The following is an 18902-nucleotide window of genomic DNA, read 5'->3' as shown; positions in this document are numbered from 1 at the left end:
TGATAAGTTGAAGTTAGTTTTATAAAGAAAATAAAGTTGAAGAAACAATATATTATTTGTGTTGACTGTGTCCATTTGACTCATAAAGTTCAGAATATATTATTAGGCTGGTAAAAAATTACTAACGGCATCACTAATGGCTTTTTGGTCACACATGCATAGAGATGCAATGCATCCAACCCTATAATTCATAATGACATTTCTGAGTCATATCAAGAATGATGGGTAGAGCATCCATTTCCTCTATTTAATTAACCATTGAAGGGCTAATTTGAACAAAACTTTGCTTGTGATACCATTAAAAATGCTTGTGACAATCCACAACTTTCGTTAACGCACTAATGTGTAAATAATCAGTTGCAGCCCCAGACCGCTTACTTAAATATATGCATGTTTAAAAAAATACAACTCGTATAACATATAAGTATAATCACATGTCAAAATCTGATGTATCAATAATTTATTATTACATAAAAATTTATTAAAAACAAATATAATACAAGTATGAGATGTTATATCAATTCTATAATAAAATTTATATTTTATAAAATATAATTAAATTATATCTATTATAAAAAATATTTAAATAAATATATACAAATAAAATATTAATCTACTTGCTTTTTATGAATAAAAATCATATTAGTTAATTTTAGTGCTGTGAAAATGAATTATAACTCGTGAGCTAACTCGGCCCAGCACGAGTTTGAGTCGGGTTGGATTTGAAAAAAATATAATATTTTGGTTTAATACATCATTTGGTCCCTACTTTTGGGGGTTTTGTTCAAAATGGTCCCACCTTTTGAAAAAGTTCAGTAAAGTCCCATATTTTGGTTTAAAATGTTCAATTCGGTCCTTTTCGTGGACGGCGTTAGAAACTTAACAGTGGTGGTGCTACTGTGGCGAAATTTGAGTGAGCTGTCATGTTTTGATGGTTACGTGGCACTGTAAATTGGGGAAATATCCTAAATTGGGGAAAACCCTAAAGTTTTAATAACCCTAAACCCTAAATTAGAATCAGAAACCCTAAATTATGGAAAATTCCCCAATATCAAAACCCCGACCCTCAACCGGTTAGTCTTTCTCATATTTCCCTCCAACAGCACCGCAAGGGACTAAGGGATAGGAGAATGAGACTTTCTCTTAATGTTGCAAGGAGGTTTTTTGGTTTGCAAGATATGTTGGGCTTTGACAAAGCTAGCAATACCGTGGAGTGGCTGCTGAACCAAGCAAAAGCTGAAATCAATCGTCTAGCAAAGGAGAAAAAGAAGTAGAAGAAGAGTGATCACCGTAGTTGCTGTAGTGCTGATTCGGAATGTGAAGAAGGTGTGTCTAGTCTGGATGAGATTGCAGGGAGTAGAAATGAAGAAGAAGCAGGAGAAGATTGGGGATTTTTCCCCAATTTAGGGCTTCTGATTCTAATTTCCACTTTAGGGTCTCCAATTTAGGATATTTCCCCAATTTATAATGCCACGTTACCATCAAAACATAACAGCTCACTCAAATTTCGCCACAGTGGCACCACTATTGTTGCATCTTCCTGTAACATAATCTCGTTGGAGTTTGGCATGGACTTAAGGATTTCAGTGAGGGTAACGTGGCTCCGAGGTTTGTTATCATCATGAAGGTTGGCAAAGTGTGAATTTTGATGATGAGGACCCCAACGAAGATGCTAAGAATCTTGTTCTTGGTGGGGAAGAAATGACTGCGAGGCTTGAAGAAGGTGACAAGTTTAGAAAATACCAAAAGAGTCTTCTTGGGTCCTAATGCTCCTTCTTTCAACCCGGATAAAGCAGTTGATTTTGAAGCTGAGCATTTGGGGAAGCAACGCTTCTGCAGCCATTTCAGTTTACTCTGAATATAAATTTGTAAACCAATTTTGATTTATCTTTTAAAAAAATAACATTTTATTTTTTTACGAATAAGTTATGACAAAATTTCCAAAAATATGAAAATATAACTTGATAATATTAACTTTATTAAATTATTTACTATGATAGTAAATTTAATTCCTAGTAAAATTAACACGTTAGAATTTAATTATTTCTTAAAATTATTATTTTCAGAAATAACATGTGGATAAAGATATTTTTTTATTAAAACAGAAAAAAACTCTTTTACAATTTTTAACGTCTTAAAACATTAAGACAAATTTTACCAAATTGATATTTTTTAAAAAGATGGACAACTTTTATAATTAAACGAAATTGGAGAAAAAATAAATAATTAAACCTTTAATTATTTTAGTAATAACAATTACAATAATACAATTTAATTTTTATCATATCTGGATACATAATAATTTTATTACTTTATTATTTTTATATACAAAATAAAAAAATTATAGAAAAAAAATACAATAAAATAAATAACCCGTGGGTAGGAGCGGGTGGCACGGGTCGCCTTGTCACTCACAAAACCCAAAACCCTCCCTCTTAATACTGTTTCTATTGATTGCAACAACAGTGATGGAGCTAGATTCATTCATGCAACTCTGGATATGACTATAGCTGATATCCTCTCCCCCTTTGACGTCCCACCCATTGTTCAATCATTCTTTGACCACCACAAAGCAGTCAACCATGACGGTCACACCGTGCCGCTGTTGTCCATCCAAGTCACTGAATTAGTGGACGGTGTTTTCATTGGTTGTTCTATGAATCACTCTGTCGGTGATGGCACTTCGTATTGGAATTTCTTCAATACATGGTCTCAGATCTTTCAAGCACAATCTCAATCTGAAAACCATGAATACGATGTTCCCATCTCACGCCAACCCATTCACAATCGTTGGTTTCCAAATAATATTAGACCACCGATCTCTCTATTAAAATATGGCCCAATGTGTCTCTGAGCACTGTGCGGCCCAATTGTGGCAGAAGCCCGTGAGAAGACTTAATGTCTCTCTTGCACGAGCGTGTTGACGAAGACATATCTTTCGTTCAGACAGTCGCGAGAAAGAGAAAGCCTAGGGCTCTTCCAGCAGCTAAGGAGAAGAGTGGAATGGCGTGCTTCCAGTGCATGGATGTTCGGGAAGAGACGCAACCGGCACAAAGACTTCGTCGGAGGTAAGAAAGAGCTCTTGTTTTATTTACTGTAATGAAATCTGTTTATGTGTGTCTTGTTACAACTGAAAATAAAATGGAGAACTCTATTTATAGAGTTAGTTGGGGAAAGGGAAAACTACGGGAATACAAAACTGGAATAGCCGATTACTGTCTTTTGACAGTAATCTCAATACTCTCTTCCTTACAAACAGCATGACGAGTTTATAGAGAGATCTGAAAGACCCCTCCTGAGGTTGAGATTTTTCCACTTTTCAGCAGAGTCTATTGCCAAACTGAAAACAAAGGCCAACTCAGAATCTAATACCACAGTAATCTCTTCCCTCCAGTCATTATCAGCACTTGTTTGGAGATCCATAACTCGTGAGCGCTCCCCACCTTCTGACCAGAAAACAACTTTCAGATTAGCCGCAGATTGTCGATCAAGAATGAAGCCGCCTTTGGCAGAAGAATACTTTGGAAACTGCGTTCATGCAGCGAGTGCAGAAGCGACAACAAGGGAATTACTTGAGAATGGTATAGGATGGGCAGCATGGAAGTTGCATCTGGCTGTTACAAACCTTAACGATAGAAGGGTGCTAGAAGTTCTGGAATACTGGTTATATTCTCCATTCATAGATCAAATGGGTCGTTTACATGAACCATACAACTTGGTGATGAGTGGTTCGCCCAGGTTCAACATTTATGGGTGTGAATTTGGAATGGGTAAAGCGGTGGCTGTTAGAAGTGGCTATGATGAATATTTTGATGGGACGATGTGGACATACCCAGGGCGTGAAGGAGGGAGCATTGATTTGGAACTTTGCCTTTTGCCACAGACAATGACTGCTTTGGAATCAGACGAAGAGTTCATGAATGCAGTTACTGAGTTTGATCCCCTGTTGTTCTAGTTTCCTAATACGCCCATTATGTTCACCACCTTCACTTGTTTGTTTGAATTAGTAATCAAACAAACACCTATGGTGTTGATTTCACTTTGAGATTTATCTGGCTGCAATTATCTTATAATTGGGGAAATGTTTTTCTTGATCCCATTGATGCTGATAAAAACAGATGAACAGGGTAATGGAAAAATTTGTTAATAACGACGTATGTGGACGAGATGCTCCTTAACATAACCCATTTTTTTTCTGTCATAATCAAATAACATAATCGGGTATTGAATTAAAATAGGAATTAAATTATTCCACAAAGAATAATAAAATAAATTTAAGATGGTTATATAAAAATAGTTATAAAATATATGTATGTTTGAGAAGTTGGTTGACATTGGTGGTGAGATTTTCTATTCTATGAAGCAGGGATGCTGAAACCGAATGCTTGTCTGGCTCTGAAGTTAAAGAGAATATTATTGGTTTCATGGTGGATATCAAAATGTTTTAGTAAGGTTGAGATCTCTTATCCAAAACATTCCAAGTTGTTAAGTTGCACTATTCTCTCTTCTCCTTGTCCTAGCCGTGGGAAAGAATGTTGGCAGAAAACACTCTAACGGTGAAGTAAGTGACTTTTCATTATAATCTTGTAATAAAGATTAGTAATTATAGTTAAATTACTTGTCTTTTTTGTAGACAAATATTTATGAATTATTATAATGAGTTTACCATTAAGTCTGACTAATTAATTACTAATAAATGACATTATTTCTATTAATTGTCAATAAATGACTATTATTCTCATTAATTGTCAATTAATGACTATTATTGCTTATAATAATTTCCAGACCAGTCATTTTCTTGCTCGACGTTCAGTCGTCTCATACTTTGGCTGATCAGGTGGTCCTACAGTACAAGGGGTCCCTCAAGCCCAAACAAACTTTTTATCAGAAGAGGTGCACAAGAGTTATTGTGAGCTTGAAAGAGGTCGTTCACGTTATATTGGAAAGTCTTTTTTCGATGTATTTTAAGTCTTCATTCTTCTCTATTACAAAAATATCCAAAAGAGTAGCTTGATTTTCATATCCAAAAGAGTAGCTTGATTTTCATATCCGTCGTTGTTTTGATGCTTTTTTGGTATATAATCAACAGAATTATGATTCAATTCAAAACAGAATTTCTTGTATAAAAATTTAATAATATTAATATATATATATATATATATATAAAAAAGTAATTGTTACGGTTAAAATTAATTAGCAAAAATTATAACTTTTTCAACGGTTTAATATCACCAATAAAAATAAACCGCTAACATAAAAATAGTCTTTTTGATAGTGAATTACTCAAAAATATTTCTATTATCCAATTTTCATCTGCAGAACCTCTGAACAATTATACTTTTTTTATTCTCTTCGTTTAAAAACTTTTAAGATTTCTTTTTCTGATTGATATATGATATATCATTTTCTATAATAGAATACAAAACTAAAAAGAAGCTATGATTTCAGACTTTCGTTCACACTTTGGAATGATTCTTATACACGACAGTTTCGTATTGCCAATGACATGTAAATGTATTAATGGATAGTACATTTTGAGAAACCTCCTTTTTATGTTATAAATTTGAAGAATAATTTGACTGACTATTGTTATGATTCCAAGCCTTCAGAAACTAAATCAATGATTAAGTGTACAATAAGACGTAATTAATGAAAAAGTCTCGTCATGTTATTTTTATGCAACTTGATTCAACTGTTAATTAACTTTTCTACATTTGATAAAACAATTGTGCAAGTGTAATTAATGAGTTTTGTTTTTTCTCCTTTAAAAAGGTGTGGTAGAATGGAGAGAACAATAATTAGAATTTTTACAGGAAAAGTTAATTTTATTGAGAAAACAAATATGTCACAAAATAAATAATATTTTATCAGAAAACAATTAGTAAGAAAATGTGACAATAAATTGCCATCGCAATTGAGATATGCTTTTTGATTCCAAGATTCACGATAACAGTCTAATTCGTCACAACAAATTTTTTCACCATAACTTATGATAAAAATAAGCAAATATAAATTTATTTCCTTTCAAAAATAGTAACAAATATTTTTCTTATAAAAAATTTATGTATGCATTGAAAGTCTTGCATTAAATAAAATTGAAAATTTTGGACGGTTAGTATATAAAAAAAAATTAGAACCATATATTAAAGTTTTAAGATTTTATGTTGACAATGATGTCAAATTTTTTATATAATAAAAATCCTTTCGGTAATAAAAAGTTTAACATTTCTCATTGTTACAAAATCTTAACAATACAAATTTCGGAAAATTTAATCTATGATGGATTTACAATTACTAAAATTGTGAAAAAAGAATTAAAAAATATAAAAATCTTAATTGAACAACTGCATATTATAAAAGAGATTGAGTTATTTTTAATGATACTAAAGCAATATGAATATTAATAAATTTTCAAAGTTTTTTATATTGACTTTTTCTTGTGTATTAACGTGAAATAATTTGTAAAAGTAATAATTAAACTTAATTATGTGTTTAAGTTATGTATGAAATTGTTCTACTGGTTGTAAATTGTATGGAAGCTTGAGAATGAAAAGTGTAGATAAAATTGAACTTTCTTAGTATAAAATCTTAAGGATAGGTTAAAGAATTTTGATAAAGATGAGTGAACGAATAAAGATCAAAAAAAACAACTCATCATCATAAAAGGAAGCCAAAGAACATAATATAATAGAAGGTATTTTTGTTCAAAATATTAATCATTTTGTTTTTTATTTGTTGAACATATAATATTTAAGATTTGTCTTTTTCTTTAAATTATAATTTTTAGGCTAAGTTGTGATTGAGTCTATGAAGTCCATAAGGTATTAAAAAATGTAACCTTGGAAAAACAACTTAATAAAGCGAGGTTATCCACGCTCAATTAAAGTCCGTGAATCTCCACCAAAGAAAATATTGTTGATATGTCAAAGTGTTGATATGTTTTTTTATGAATGCCCACATGATGATTGATGATGTTCAAGTACGTAAATATGAGATGTATATTAGATTAATTAAGAATCTTATAATCAAGATAAATCTTTGACCACTCTTAAAATTAAATTAATCAATTAAGATTATATTTGAGGAGCTTAATCATGTTTGAAATCAAAAGTGACAACAGATATATATTAATAAATTAAGATACAGTCTAAAACCATAGATGTTCTTTGTATTAATCAATTAATACGTGATATAATCAATTAATCTAAAAAGTTTCCAAAAATATGGTCAAATCCTATTAATCAATTAAGTCACGTACATAATTAATTAATATAAAACTGATTTTATTTTTTAATTTTTCCGAAAAACATTTTAATATATTAAGTTATTTATGTAATTGATTAATATTCACAGTTACTTTATTTTTACTTTAAATTTTACATATGTTGTTATTTCAATTAAATATTTTGATTTTCTAAAAGCATAAATAAGTAAGAGACATATAGTTGAGTGTCTTAAATTAAATTAAAGATTGAAGTTTCTAAAGTTATTCATGATTTGAAATAATAAGATTTAATTTTAGTTAATTTCTATATTTCATATGTTTTATGATTCTATGACTTTTATCAGGCAGATATATAACCCTAATTATGGAAGTCAATTTTTAGAAATATGGGATTCACGAATGGACCAATTGAAGGAAATTCCCTCTTATTTTTCATGTAAAGCCTTGTATTTTCAAAACCTAAAGAGTCTTCTATTTTCAAAATCCCTTAATCAACTTGATCAAGAAAAGGTAACTACTTAGGAAACAAATCTAAATTAGCTTGAATATTACGAAAATTGAAAATTGGAGTATCTTGGATTTAACATGACCTACGTAAATTAATATATTAAGTGGTGAAAATTTCTAACTTTTCTATTTGTTTTGTCGGAGATTACCGTTTTCTTTAACTAAAATATTAAACAAACCAAAACAATATATTTCACTTCAGTAATTAGTGACCCTCTTTGATTTTAGAATGAAATATGAGAGGGTACTTTACCTTATCCATTTTTGTTTCCAAAGGTCTTTTTTCTTCTTTCCAAATTTAACTTTTGAAAACAATATGACTTTCTGTTCAACTGTATAAAAAAAGGACATGAACTCAGAAAAAAATATATAATCACTTCCCAACTCAATATATTAACATTTTAATGATATTTTTATTTGTCAATATAAAATGTTAATATGTATTATTATATTATTAAGTTTTCCTTAGAAAAACAATCTTTTGATACTTGACTTATTTCCACTTTACAACTCATTTTTAATAATAAAATATTATATTTAATTAAAAAAAATAAATATAAAAAATAAAAGTAAAATATTAATATTTATAATTGCTGAGCATTTGGAGTAAATGACAATGTCGAACTATCATGGAAAATTAAAGATAGCATGCAACACGGCTAAAGGCTGAAATGTACAGTTGTTATTTTAAAGAAAGTTGTAGCAAAAATAGGAACCAAAGCAAAATGAGATGCATAGGCTACAACAGTCAGTGTTTTTTAATCCTAGTACAAAAAGGCAGAAGCAGAAAACTGTGAATATTTGAGAGAATCTACGCTAAGGGCGTTCGTTGAGAGAGAGAGAGATAGGCGAGTTGATCAGCGCCTGTTTGATCGCTCTTCTGCATGTCGTCTCAGTACAGCGATGGCCTCCGCAACCTTTTCCTCCAGAGCATTTGCTGACTGAATCATATGTAACACCTCAGCCTGGTCCAGCTCTAAAAGCATACCAGTAACCTTTGGTGCTGCATTATGCACCAGCCTTTGTACTAACGGGAATAAAATTTCACCAAGCACCTGCAAAACCATTCACAACAGAGTTGGCTTCACACCATTCTAGTGCCCATGAAAAAAAAAAACACTATTCAATGCCAGAAACAGGTCTTACATTCCTCTGTTCTACAGGAGGAGCATTGGCAACGGCTGATGCCAAGGTCTGAGGTGGCACTGGCTGACCAAGGTTAAAGGGGACCATTTCACTATTTTGCACGTTGGGACGACGAGGACCTTGAAAAAAATTTCCCCGTGGAATCGTCTGAAATCCACAGTAACAAGTATCCACATCAGAAGTAGAGAATGGAAAATACAATGCAATGACCAAAGGAATACGGAATAAGACCTGCTGGTGTGACACGAGCGGTTGCCCAAGACCTGGTGGTCGGTGTCCTCTTGGCCGCGGGGGTCCACGCTGAGGCATTAAGAATGAAAATGGAGGACCAGTTGCCATCTCTAAGCGAGGAAGATTCTGCAGGTGGTAATCAAGTTCTTCCTGTAATGGAGATCAAATGAATTCACAATCTAACATAGAAGGTGAAATTCACATCTTCTAATGACATCACCAAACTGAAATCGAAAATCGGCTTAATTACTTGTGATATTAAAGTTTGATGTGTTTGGCTATTTAAATTTCGTGATCCTAGCGCAGGAGCCCGTATAGGATACATTGGAAATTGAGGTTCAGGAAAAGGTGCTGGTGGAGCAGCCCTATTTTGTGAAAAATGTGCCTGCATAAAATAAGTAAATAATATTACCTGAATGGGATTTACCAAGTTTTATTCTTAAAGATGACCACAACATAATTATAAAGCAAGTAGTTGATTGCCCACTCGTATATATTACCTCTAACATTGCTCTTCTCTCTGCCCTTTTCTGTGCAAAGGCAACATATAGACGTTTTCCTGCAACTACTCGACCATGCATCAACACAATCTACAAGTATCGACAGATTTTGTACGAGAATTAATAAGCTCTTCATCAGTTATTAAAGGATATTCCATAATATCTAAATACTTACAGCCTGATTTGCTGCCTCCCGACTTGAGTATGCAACAAATCCAACTCCTTTACTTCTTCCATTTGCATCTCTCATAACCTGAGCATGTCAGGGGAAAACAAACACCCTTTACGGCGATGAAGATTTGACAAATGCAGTTACGCATAAAATGAAGAAACATACTCACACACCTTGGCTGAGATTATTATACCAAACTCACAGAAAATTTTCTTAAGAGTGTCATCATCAATCCTATTGTCCAAGTTCTTTATATACAAGTTTCTACCTTGCCTAGGAGAGAAAATCCCCCTATTCTGGTCATATTGCTCTGTCAGTTCACGCTCCCTTTCAGTTTTTTTCTGGGCTCTTCTAACACACCAAGTCTTACCATGATAGGTCTGTCCATCAAGACCGTCCCGAGCTCTAGCAGCATTGTCTGCATTTGCAAAATTCACAAAACCAAAACCTTTTGATCTACCATCTGTATGTCTCATCACTACAGCACTTGTAATATCACCATATTCTCCGAAAATATTCTGCAACTCAGCATCCGTTATTGTGTCTGACAGGTTTTTAACATAAACATTTGAAAAGCTTGCGTCACTATTCACTCTGTCCTGCTTTGACACGAAAGGACCCATATAGATCTTTTTATCTTTGAGCAGCGTGCCGTTTAACTTTTCAATCGCTTCTTTTGCAGATGCTTCGCTCTCAAACTGCACAAAACCATAACCTTTAGACTGGCCAGAAGCATCCGTTGCAACCGTGCAAGATAGAATATTCCCAAAAGACGAACAGAGATCGTATAGAGCCTTGTGATAGATTGACGGAGCCAAATTCTGCGTCATCAGTCAAGAAATTACGAGACAGAATTCTCAATTAGCAAGCAGAAAAAAGATTCAATAATACTCATCACTGGGGAAGAAAGCAAAAGGCACCTTTACATAAAGGTTAGCTCTACCACTCTTACGAACACTGGGGTCCCGATTAGAATACGTTACCCTAATGGTTTTGCCATTCACCGAAACGAAATTTAGCTCTTTTATTGCTTTAGCGGCTGCATGGTAGTTAATATGTGCAATGAAGGTTAAAATACTCAAAGAAACAACACTCACCATTAGTCTATCAATGCAAGAACAAAAGCTGTACGTACAATTTTCAATGCAAGAAAGAAAAAGATTAATCCTAAGCAAGAACAACATTTCATTATTAATGCAAGAACAAAACAACCATCCTATCCCTCCAAGAGCAACCGCGATGAGTCCTATCAAACCCAGAAGAACATAAATGACCAATCCTAAGAATGTGCAAGAAGAAACCAACCATTGTAACGGCTACTGTAAGTCACGTAGGCGTAACCAAGGGACTTCCCAGTTGCGTAGTCGCGGCAAATTCGAACGGAAACGACTTTTGCAACATGATCGAAGATAATAAAGAGCTGGCTCTCGTCGATGGTCTCGTCAAGATCCCCTACGTACAACGTCGTGTGGAACCTGGAATTCGTCTCTTCACTGCTATCATTGTCAGGAACTTGCGCCATTATCTTTTTTTTTTCTTTCTTGAAAACTGAAAAAACTGAATGCGGTAGTAGCTTCAATTCAAGTACAACTATGTACGAAATATATCACTATTGTAAAATTTAAGCCCGGAGCAAATATTTATAACGAATTTCTGTTCGGAGAAGAGTTTTTACAGAATTCTGTGACTCTGTAGCTGTGAACTAGTTAGTAATTTAATTTCCTAGTTTTTTTATTTACTATTTTATTGTATATTTATGATATATACACACGAATTAATGTTAAATTAGATCATTATTAGAATATTTAACAGAAAATGAAATGATAAATTATAATTTTGAAAGAGAAACCGGTAATAAATAACTTTGTAAGAGAATTCTATGCTAAATTTGTGGATTTATTTATTCAGTATTACGTTAAATTTTCATTACTTTAAATAAAGCAATACGTGAACAAAGTTAAAATTTTATTTTAATTTTTTTATTATAATTTCAATAAGAAGTAAAATGATATTTTATATTACAAAGAAAGAAAAATTAACTTTTTTTTGGCACACTATAATTAAAGGAGGGTCATTTTTTTTAATAATATATCATGTAATTTAAAAGATAGGGTCTTCCACTGTGTACAATTTATTTTCAATATTACCTCAGTATACACTCAAAAAAGTGTTTATAAATGTCATCTAACTGCAATTTTAAAAAGGTAAGGTAATAGTAGGTTGACATTACACTCATTTTACATGATTTTAATAATAAAAAAATAAGAAATAATGCGTTAAACTTGAGAACATTTTTCTTCCGATCACATCACAGTCCTTACTATTGTTATTTTAATAACTTTTTAAAACATTTTAATTACAAATACATTTTATATTGAAATATTCCAAAATAAATAGTATACTACTCTTTCCGTACCTAAATATCGTTTCTGTTTTAAGAATGGAAAATGACACTTGAACAATCATTTTTGACAACATTTAGACACGCGCACACGTGTCTAAATTTGAGTGGTCCATTTTCATTTAATTTTTCCAACTGGACCACTCAAATTTAGACACGTGTGCGCGTGTCTAAATGTTGTAAAAAATGGTTGTTCATGTATCATTTTCCTTTAAGAATATGCAAATCAATCCAATTAGAAATGATTGTATGACCCTACTATTGTATTATCTTAAATGCGTGATGATCCAAATATTACAATGTCAATTAAAATATTTATTTATATTTTAAATATGTGTTTCAATATTTTTATTTTATGAATTCGAAACTTGTTTAGGGAATTGAATTTAACTATAAGACCAGACATTTAGCATTATTTTCTCATTAGATATTATTTTAAAAAGATGTTTGTATTTTTAAGTTTTTTTATTATAATATTTATGCTTAGATATAAGTTATAATTGAACCAATTATTACAATATACATCTATAACATGAGAAGGTATCATGAATCGCAGAAAGACTATAAAATTATTTATATACATTAAAAGTATTCTAATTAGAAGAGGGTCTTTCACTTTTCTCGGCTTAATTAATATATTAATTATGTTTTCTCTTTTATTGATGTCCTTTTTATTTCTTCATTGTAAACAAGAACCATCTTCTTCTCCATGGCAATAGAACTTACATCAAGTTTTTTTATCATTAAGGCCAATCATCAGGTTTTTATAAGAAAGTACTTTGCTAATAATCGAGGGTATGTGTTCACCTGACACGATTTAATAAAAAGTTATATTTTAGTACCGAAACATTCACAATCCAAAATATTAACTTTTAATTATACTTTTGTATTATAAATGTTATATAGAGTATACCAAGCTATTACTTTTCTATAAAATATAAAGGGTCTCGAAAGTCCTAGGTCTCTGAGGTTAATATCTGAAATTTATTATAGAGATTGATAAAATTTTCAAATATTATTTTTAAAATATATTTCAAAAACTAAATTTTAAAAATATCAATTCACATAAATACACTGAAAACACCCATGCATTTTTACTCTCCTCAAGGTCCCTAAAATGTAATTTAGTCAAGAAGTTACCTAATGTCAATCTCCACCAAAAAAAAAAATCCATCATTTTAACGGAAAAGTAACTCCTACGTCACTCTTAAAAATACTTTTTACTTCATATAATATTTTTCATGTCCTCAAAGAAATAGGTGAAAATCTTTGACTACTACACAGAGACTCACTTTTGCTTTGCTGACAACTATTTTATTTAATATTTTAGTAATCATCATTTGCAATTAGTTTTGTTTTTTATCGTTAATAATTTTAGTAACCAACAGTGAAATGATGTAATAAAATAATTAAGCAATTGTTTCAGGTGAAGTAATTCTACAAAACACGTCTTTGTATGTATTTGTCTCGGTTTGATCCAAATTCTCCTTTTATATTCTAAACAGGATGGAATATCTGTTAAAGATATTCCAATACTTAAGTCAATAATTAATTTGATCGGAAGTCAGAGCAAATATTTAAATTCACAATAAATGCGATCATCTATCTTACGTTTGATCCCTATTTATAATTTTTAAGATAAGCCTAAAATGAGTGGAGTTCTAATCACGGCTCAATTTCAGCCCATTACACTAATTGATATTTACCCTTAATCTTGATTCTTAACGTCTTTTGAAAAGTATTTTATTACTGGAATCTACCGTTCGGCCTCAACTCATGCATGCCCGGATAACATTCATTTTCATTGTATACAAAATTAGAGATTGAAATAAGTGAGGCCGACCACTTTTCTGTATTGTGGATAATCGTCCGGTTATATGGTACAATAACTTTAAACAAAAAATATCATGAGTTTCAGTAAGTTACAAATATGTGTCAATTAAATGTTTAAGCTCAAACATTTAAAATATCTTCTTCAATAAAAACTTGTGAATCATGTAGTTGTATGAAAATACAGTTGCGAACTAAATTAATTTGTTAATCTTGCGAGGGTCATATAGAGATAATCAAGTAGTATGTGATATTTTATATAACTTCTAAGAATAAGTAATAATAGCTTGTTAGAGTTTTCACTTATTGTATCTTCCTTCTGAAAATAAATCAGAATCATCACCGCTGGTACTTCAAACTTTTGATTAATAATATAGTTTATTTCAGTTCATTTTCAACCACTACAAGAATGATTGAAATTACCGAAGGCTTTTGGCCGTCGGTAAATCCTTCGATAATTACCGAAGGCTTTTGGCCATCGGTAAATCCGTCGGTAAATGTTGCGACCTGGTTCATCTTCTTCCTCTTCCTTCGTCGCTGTGTAAATTTTTTTTTCCATTTCCACGAACTCCACCACCAAAACGGCATCACGCGAGTAACAAACTAGTTTCCAAAGTATCAAACAACCAATTTATTTTCAATAGTTAAAATTATAGTGAATCATGGAGAGTTTTTCTGCAATTATCAGATTTGTAAGATAAATGTTTCTAATCGTTTCAATGTGGTGGAAAGAACGGTGGTAGAGGGCAGCGGTGGTGGAGAGAATGGTGGTAGAGGACAGCGGTGGTGGAGGGAAGCGGTGGTGGAGGGCAGCGGCGGGAGGGCAACGGCGGGAGGGCAACGGCGGGAGGGCAACGGCGGGAGGGCAGTGACGGTGGAGAGCAACGATGATGGAGAGCAGTGGTGGAAAGCAGCGGTGGTGGAGAGCAGCGGTGGTGGAGGGCAACGGTGGTGGAGAGAAGCGGCAGTGGAGGGCAGTGACGGTGGAGAGCAGTGACGGTGGAGATTTCTTTACTGATTGAAATGAGAGGAGAAATACTTCTTTTACCCACATATATTGGCACTGGATGCGAAGCTGGTTTTGAAAAATAATGTCATCCACGAAATAATGGGCGGGAAAAATCCCGCTCTTTTTATCGACGGCCAAAAGTCTTCGGTAAATCCGTCGGTAATATCATCCACGAAATAATGGGCGGAAAAAATCCCGCTCTTTTTATCGACGGTCAAAAGCCTTCAGTAAATCCGTCGGTAATGCGCATGTCACTTACCAACGGCCGAAAGCCTTCGGTAAATTCGTCGGTAATGCACATAAAAATACCGTCGGTAATTCCGTCGAAAATTAAGATATATCGACGGATATTGATCCGTCGGTAAAAATCCATCGGTAATATTAATATTTTTTGTAGTGAACAATTTTTTTAAAATTTAGAATTTAATTAGGTAAAATGAATTCGAATTTCGTTAAGTAAAGAAATTACCATATTCTAAATTGACTTTCAATATAAAAAGTAAATTTATTTACATACAAAGTAATCGATATAAAAATATGTAGTTATATATATATATATATATATATATATATATATATATATATATACATGTGAATGTGTCTGTGTGTGTAATCTTTTTATTAAGATTTATGTAAAAATATCCATGTCATAGATAATTCATTTATGTTAAAATTTGGAGCCATAGGTTTACTAAAAGAATTTAGGGTAGAGGTAATCTACCTATATATGGATATCCAAAATTGTTTATTTTTAGCTTTCCAAAAATGAACAACAAGGTTACAGTTAAATTATTTAGAAACAAGACTACTTACTAATTAAAATATCAGGTATAATAGTAAAATTTATCATAAGATAGATAATTTAATTTTTTTAACAAATATTTTTTGTAAGTCTATGAAAAGATTTTTTGTAACTATCTCATCAGGCTTTTACAGCCTGTTTCAGTATCACCCCTTCTACTTTCATCTCTCGCTAAACTGTAAAAGTATAACCTGTGAATGTGATCGAAATCCTAGAGATAAAGGATAAGGTTGTTGTTTTTCTGAATATGCAGACACAGTACACGTGGTGAAACTGGTCGGGAGTTGTAAATTCAAATTGCTGGTCTCCCTCTCCCTCCTAAGTGTGGTTCTCATGGCCCTACGAGGCACTAGGTGGTAAAAAGAAACTTGCATGTCAATGGCCAAAAAATAAATATGAATGTACCCTTTGATACTTGATGTGCCCTCTCCTTTATGAAAGTCTGATTTATGACGGGTGAGTGGAGTATCTAACATGATTATTTTATAAGATTTCAGCTTCAGGACACTAATGCTTTTTCAATTTTGAAACTAGAAGAGTAAAAGCATAGATTTAAGAAGAAGAAGAAGAAGAAGAAGAATTAAGAAGGAGTAGGTGCGTGGACTTGTGCGTCCGTAGCTTCTCCTTTTAACCTAAAAGCTTCGTTTGATTTATTTGTTCCTGTAGTCAAAAGGATCCATCGTTTTCAAAGTCACACCCATGTAGCTGAAATCAACAAATAAAGGTAGACAAATCGCTTTGGTTTGGTTCCAAAGTCAGGAATAGCATTAAGTGGAAGAGTACAGATCAGAGACAACTTTGTCTTTCTTCTTTCCCAATACAAAGAAAAAAGAAAAGTAAAGAAAACTAAACCACATTCATTTAATCAGCTTGGTTGGATTCGGAACTAAAGCAAAGCAAAATCATGAATTAATGGTTAATTTCTTAAACCCCTTCATCTTCCTTCCGGGTGCAATGGGAAAAGCTCCAGAGTTCTATATTCCTCCTCTTCACACAATGATGACGACGACATGCTTTGCTCTTCCAAACAATCAAATACCCATCTCCTACACTTCTTTTTGTACGGACTACCTTCCTCCTCGTCTCTATCTACTACTTCCCCCTGCAATAATTCATTAAATTAATTCAACTTTATTTTTCTCTTGAAACAAAATCTCGTATCATTACTAGGTCAGTGCATACATACCTTTGCTGCCTCTAAAGTAACAACAGAATGAATTGTGGGAGTTCGAGGACTATGAGAAAAGGCAAGGCTGTTACGCTTCTGCTTTTGTCTCTTGCGTGCTTTGTGATTCTGAAACCAATAGAACACATTCTTCCCTTCGATCTTTCCGTACTTTCCTAACTGAACAGTGATCTGCTCTATCTGCTGAGCATTTGGAGTTCTCGTCCCTCCTTTGTACAGCATCTCCAATATACCTATCTGTTCTTGCGTCGGATTCCACCGCGTCCCTCCTGGATGCGTTTCAACCTGTGCATTAATCATAGCAAACAAACAAACAAACAATTAACAACAAATATGCATCTTCAACCACTCTGTGATCTTCCTTTCTCAAAAAATAAACTATAATTAATAAAATGCATGCGCATCGCATTTAGTAGTGTGTTTTACGTGCATACGTGTACGTGAATTACAGTCCTAATGCATGGATATGATGGGCAGAGAGGAAAATTAAACTAATTAAAGAAAAGAGGTAAAGGGATATGATGGTGATAATAGTGATAATTAGATAATAATACGAACCTGGCCTTGGGGTGAAGGTGGATCCTTGTTATTGTGGAGAGAGGAAACTTGTTTCCTGGGACAACTTTCTGGTCTGATGAAGCTCTTGAGATCGAAAGGAAGAGAAGGGGTGGTGGTGTGTAGGTTGGGAAGCTTGGGAGCAAGAGGGCGTAATCGCTTGCAGCCAAGGGTGAGGAAGGGTTCGTGCTCCCAGAATGCACGTGTGAAGTGATGCACCTTCATGCTGATGGTCATGGTGGAGAGAAGAGAGAATGGAAGGGGATGATATAGAAGAGGATTGGATGAGACTTTAGTAAAGTGGACGAAGTGGGAAATGAGGTGTTGCCTGCAAAAACCAAGACCAAATCATGAGATGTAGTTGACTTAAGAATTTCCACCTATAAATTAAAGTAAAAGGCAATGCAACTCACCCAATCCAAAGTAAAACTAAATATATTTTAAAGGAAAAGCACAATACCACCGTACGCAGTAAATTATTCCTCTAGCTAATGATCATAAAAAATATTCCAATAACATGTATTCCTGATACTTTTTTTTGAGTTCTTTAACACTCGTTAAATATGTCTGAACGTATTTAATTATTTCTACTTGATTTTACGCTTTGAATACTTCATCTGCTTCAAAACAACAATTATTAAGCAATTATTTATATTCAGTGAAGCGTTAAAATTTACATAATTGTCACGTTGTACAAATATACCTGTAAAAGGATATATGAGAGGAGGATGGGTGATTGGTTTGAATCCCTAAACTGAGTATCGTGTATTGAAAATATATGTTAAAAATGTGTGTTGTTAGTTTACGACAGATTAAGAAAATCAGTTAATTACATTAAATTTTACTAGTATTAAATATGAGGTATTTCTCAATCACATGATAGTAGAGTAATAGTAATTTATATATATAATGCGTTTTTTTATTAGTAATTAAAAGATGTTAAAATGTTGAGTGTAGATTTGATTAAGTGGAATGAAATGAGCGCGTGTGGAGAAGGGTGGGATGATGAAGTATGCGTTTGTGCGTGTGGGTTGGCCCGTCAAATCGGGACTTTTTTTTCTTGCTTTCATGATAAGGTATCCATGCTTTTCGGTGGCCTCTTTGGCTCATTCTCACTCTCTTTCTTTCAAAGCTTTTGGTGATGAATAAAGTGATGTGAGGAATGCAAAAAGATTCCTCCAATCCCAAAACTTGAAAATGGAAGCCCTTCGATCTACTTTTCAGGATACGGATTTTTATATCAAAAAGGATGAATGGGACTTCCTCACCTTCGGTATCATGAATGCCGTCTTTGTCTTTTTCCAGTGCCAGAGAATGTCCAACACAACACAACACTCA

The 18902-nt window shown here is 33.0% G+C and overlaps 3 protein-coding genes across 6 annotated transcripts; 1 reads left to right on the top strand and 2 right to left on the bottom strand.

Annotated features, from left to right (window-relative positions):
• Positions 1-2857: 2857 nt before the first annotated feature.
• LOC108342571 (protein ENHANCED PSEUDOMONAS SUSCEPTIBILITY 1) lies at positions 2858-5049 on the top strand. Of its 4 annotated transcripts, none has more exons than XR_008248280.1 (3): positions 2858-3068; positions 4367-4561; positions 4838-5049. XR_008248280.1 is itself a non-coding variant. In XM_017580361.2 (2 exons), exons 1-2 carry the CDS (start codon positions 3026-3028, stop codon positions 3953-3955), a joined length of 675 nt encoding a protein of 224 aa, XP_017435850.1. In that variant the 5' UTR covers positions 2858-3025; the 3' UTR covers positions 3956-4352. The 4 variants fall into 4 exon arrangements, 1 of the variants encoding a protein (XP_017435850.1); XR_001833396.2 differs by having other exon boundaries at positions 4786-5049; XR_008248279.1 differs by having other exon boundaries at positions 4364-4561; positions 4786-5049.
• Positions 5050-8589: 3540 nt separating this feature from the next.
• Positions 8590-11303, bottom strand: LOC108341274 (polyadenylate-binding protein 2). Its single transcript, XM_017578970.1, has 9 exons — positions 11087-11303; positions 10702-10820; positions 9955-10602; positions 9785-9862; positions 9610-9699; positions 9360-9494; positions 9110-9259; positions 8879-9025; positions 8590-8787 (listed from the first exon to the last, which is right to left on the bottom strand). Exons 1-9 carry the CDS (start codon positions 11301-11303, stop codon positions 8590-8592), a joined length of 1782 nt encoding a protein of 593 aa, XP_017434459.1.
• Positions 11304-16548: 5245 nt separating this feature from the next.
• On the bottom strand, positions 16549-17863 carry LOC108342593 (WUSCHEL-related homeobox 4). Its single transcript, XM_017580385.2, has 3 exons — positions 17568-17863; positions 17010-17294; positions 16549-16925 (listed from the first exon to the last, which is right to left on the bottom strand). Exons 1-3 carry the CDS (start codon positions 17799-17801, stop codon positions 16758-16760), a joined length of 687 nt encoding a protein of 228 aa, XP_017435874.1. The 5' UTR covers positions 17802-17863; the 3' UTR covers positions 16549-16757.
• Positions 17864-18902: the final 1039 nt, after the last annotated feature.

The sequence above is a fragment of the Vigna angularis genome, chromosome 4 (assembly GCF_016808095.1).
Source record: "Vigna angularis cultivar LongXiaoDou No.4 chromosome 4, ASM1680809v1, whole genome shotgun sequence".
Taxonomy (NCBI): Eukaryota; Viridiplantae; Streptophyta; class Magnoliopsida; order Fabales; family Fabaceae; genus Vigna; species Vigna angularis.
Note: the sequence above shows the minus strand (reverse complement) of the source record. Positions and strands in the feature narration are given on the sequence as shown.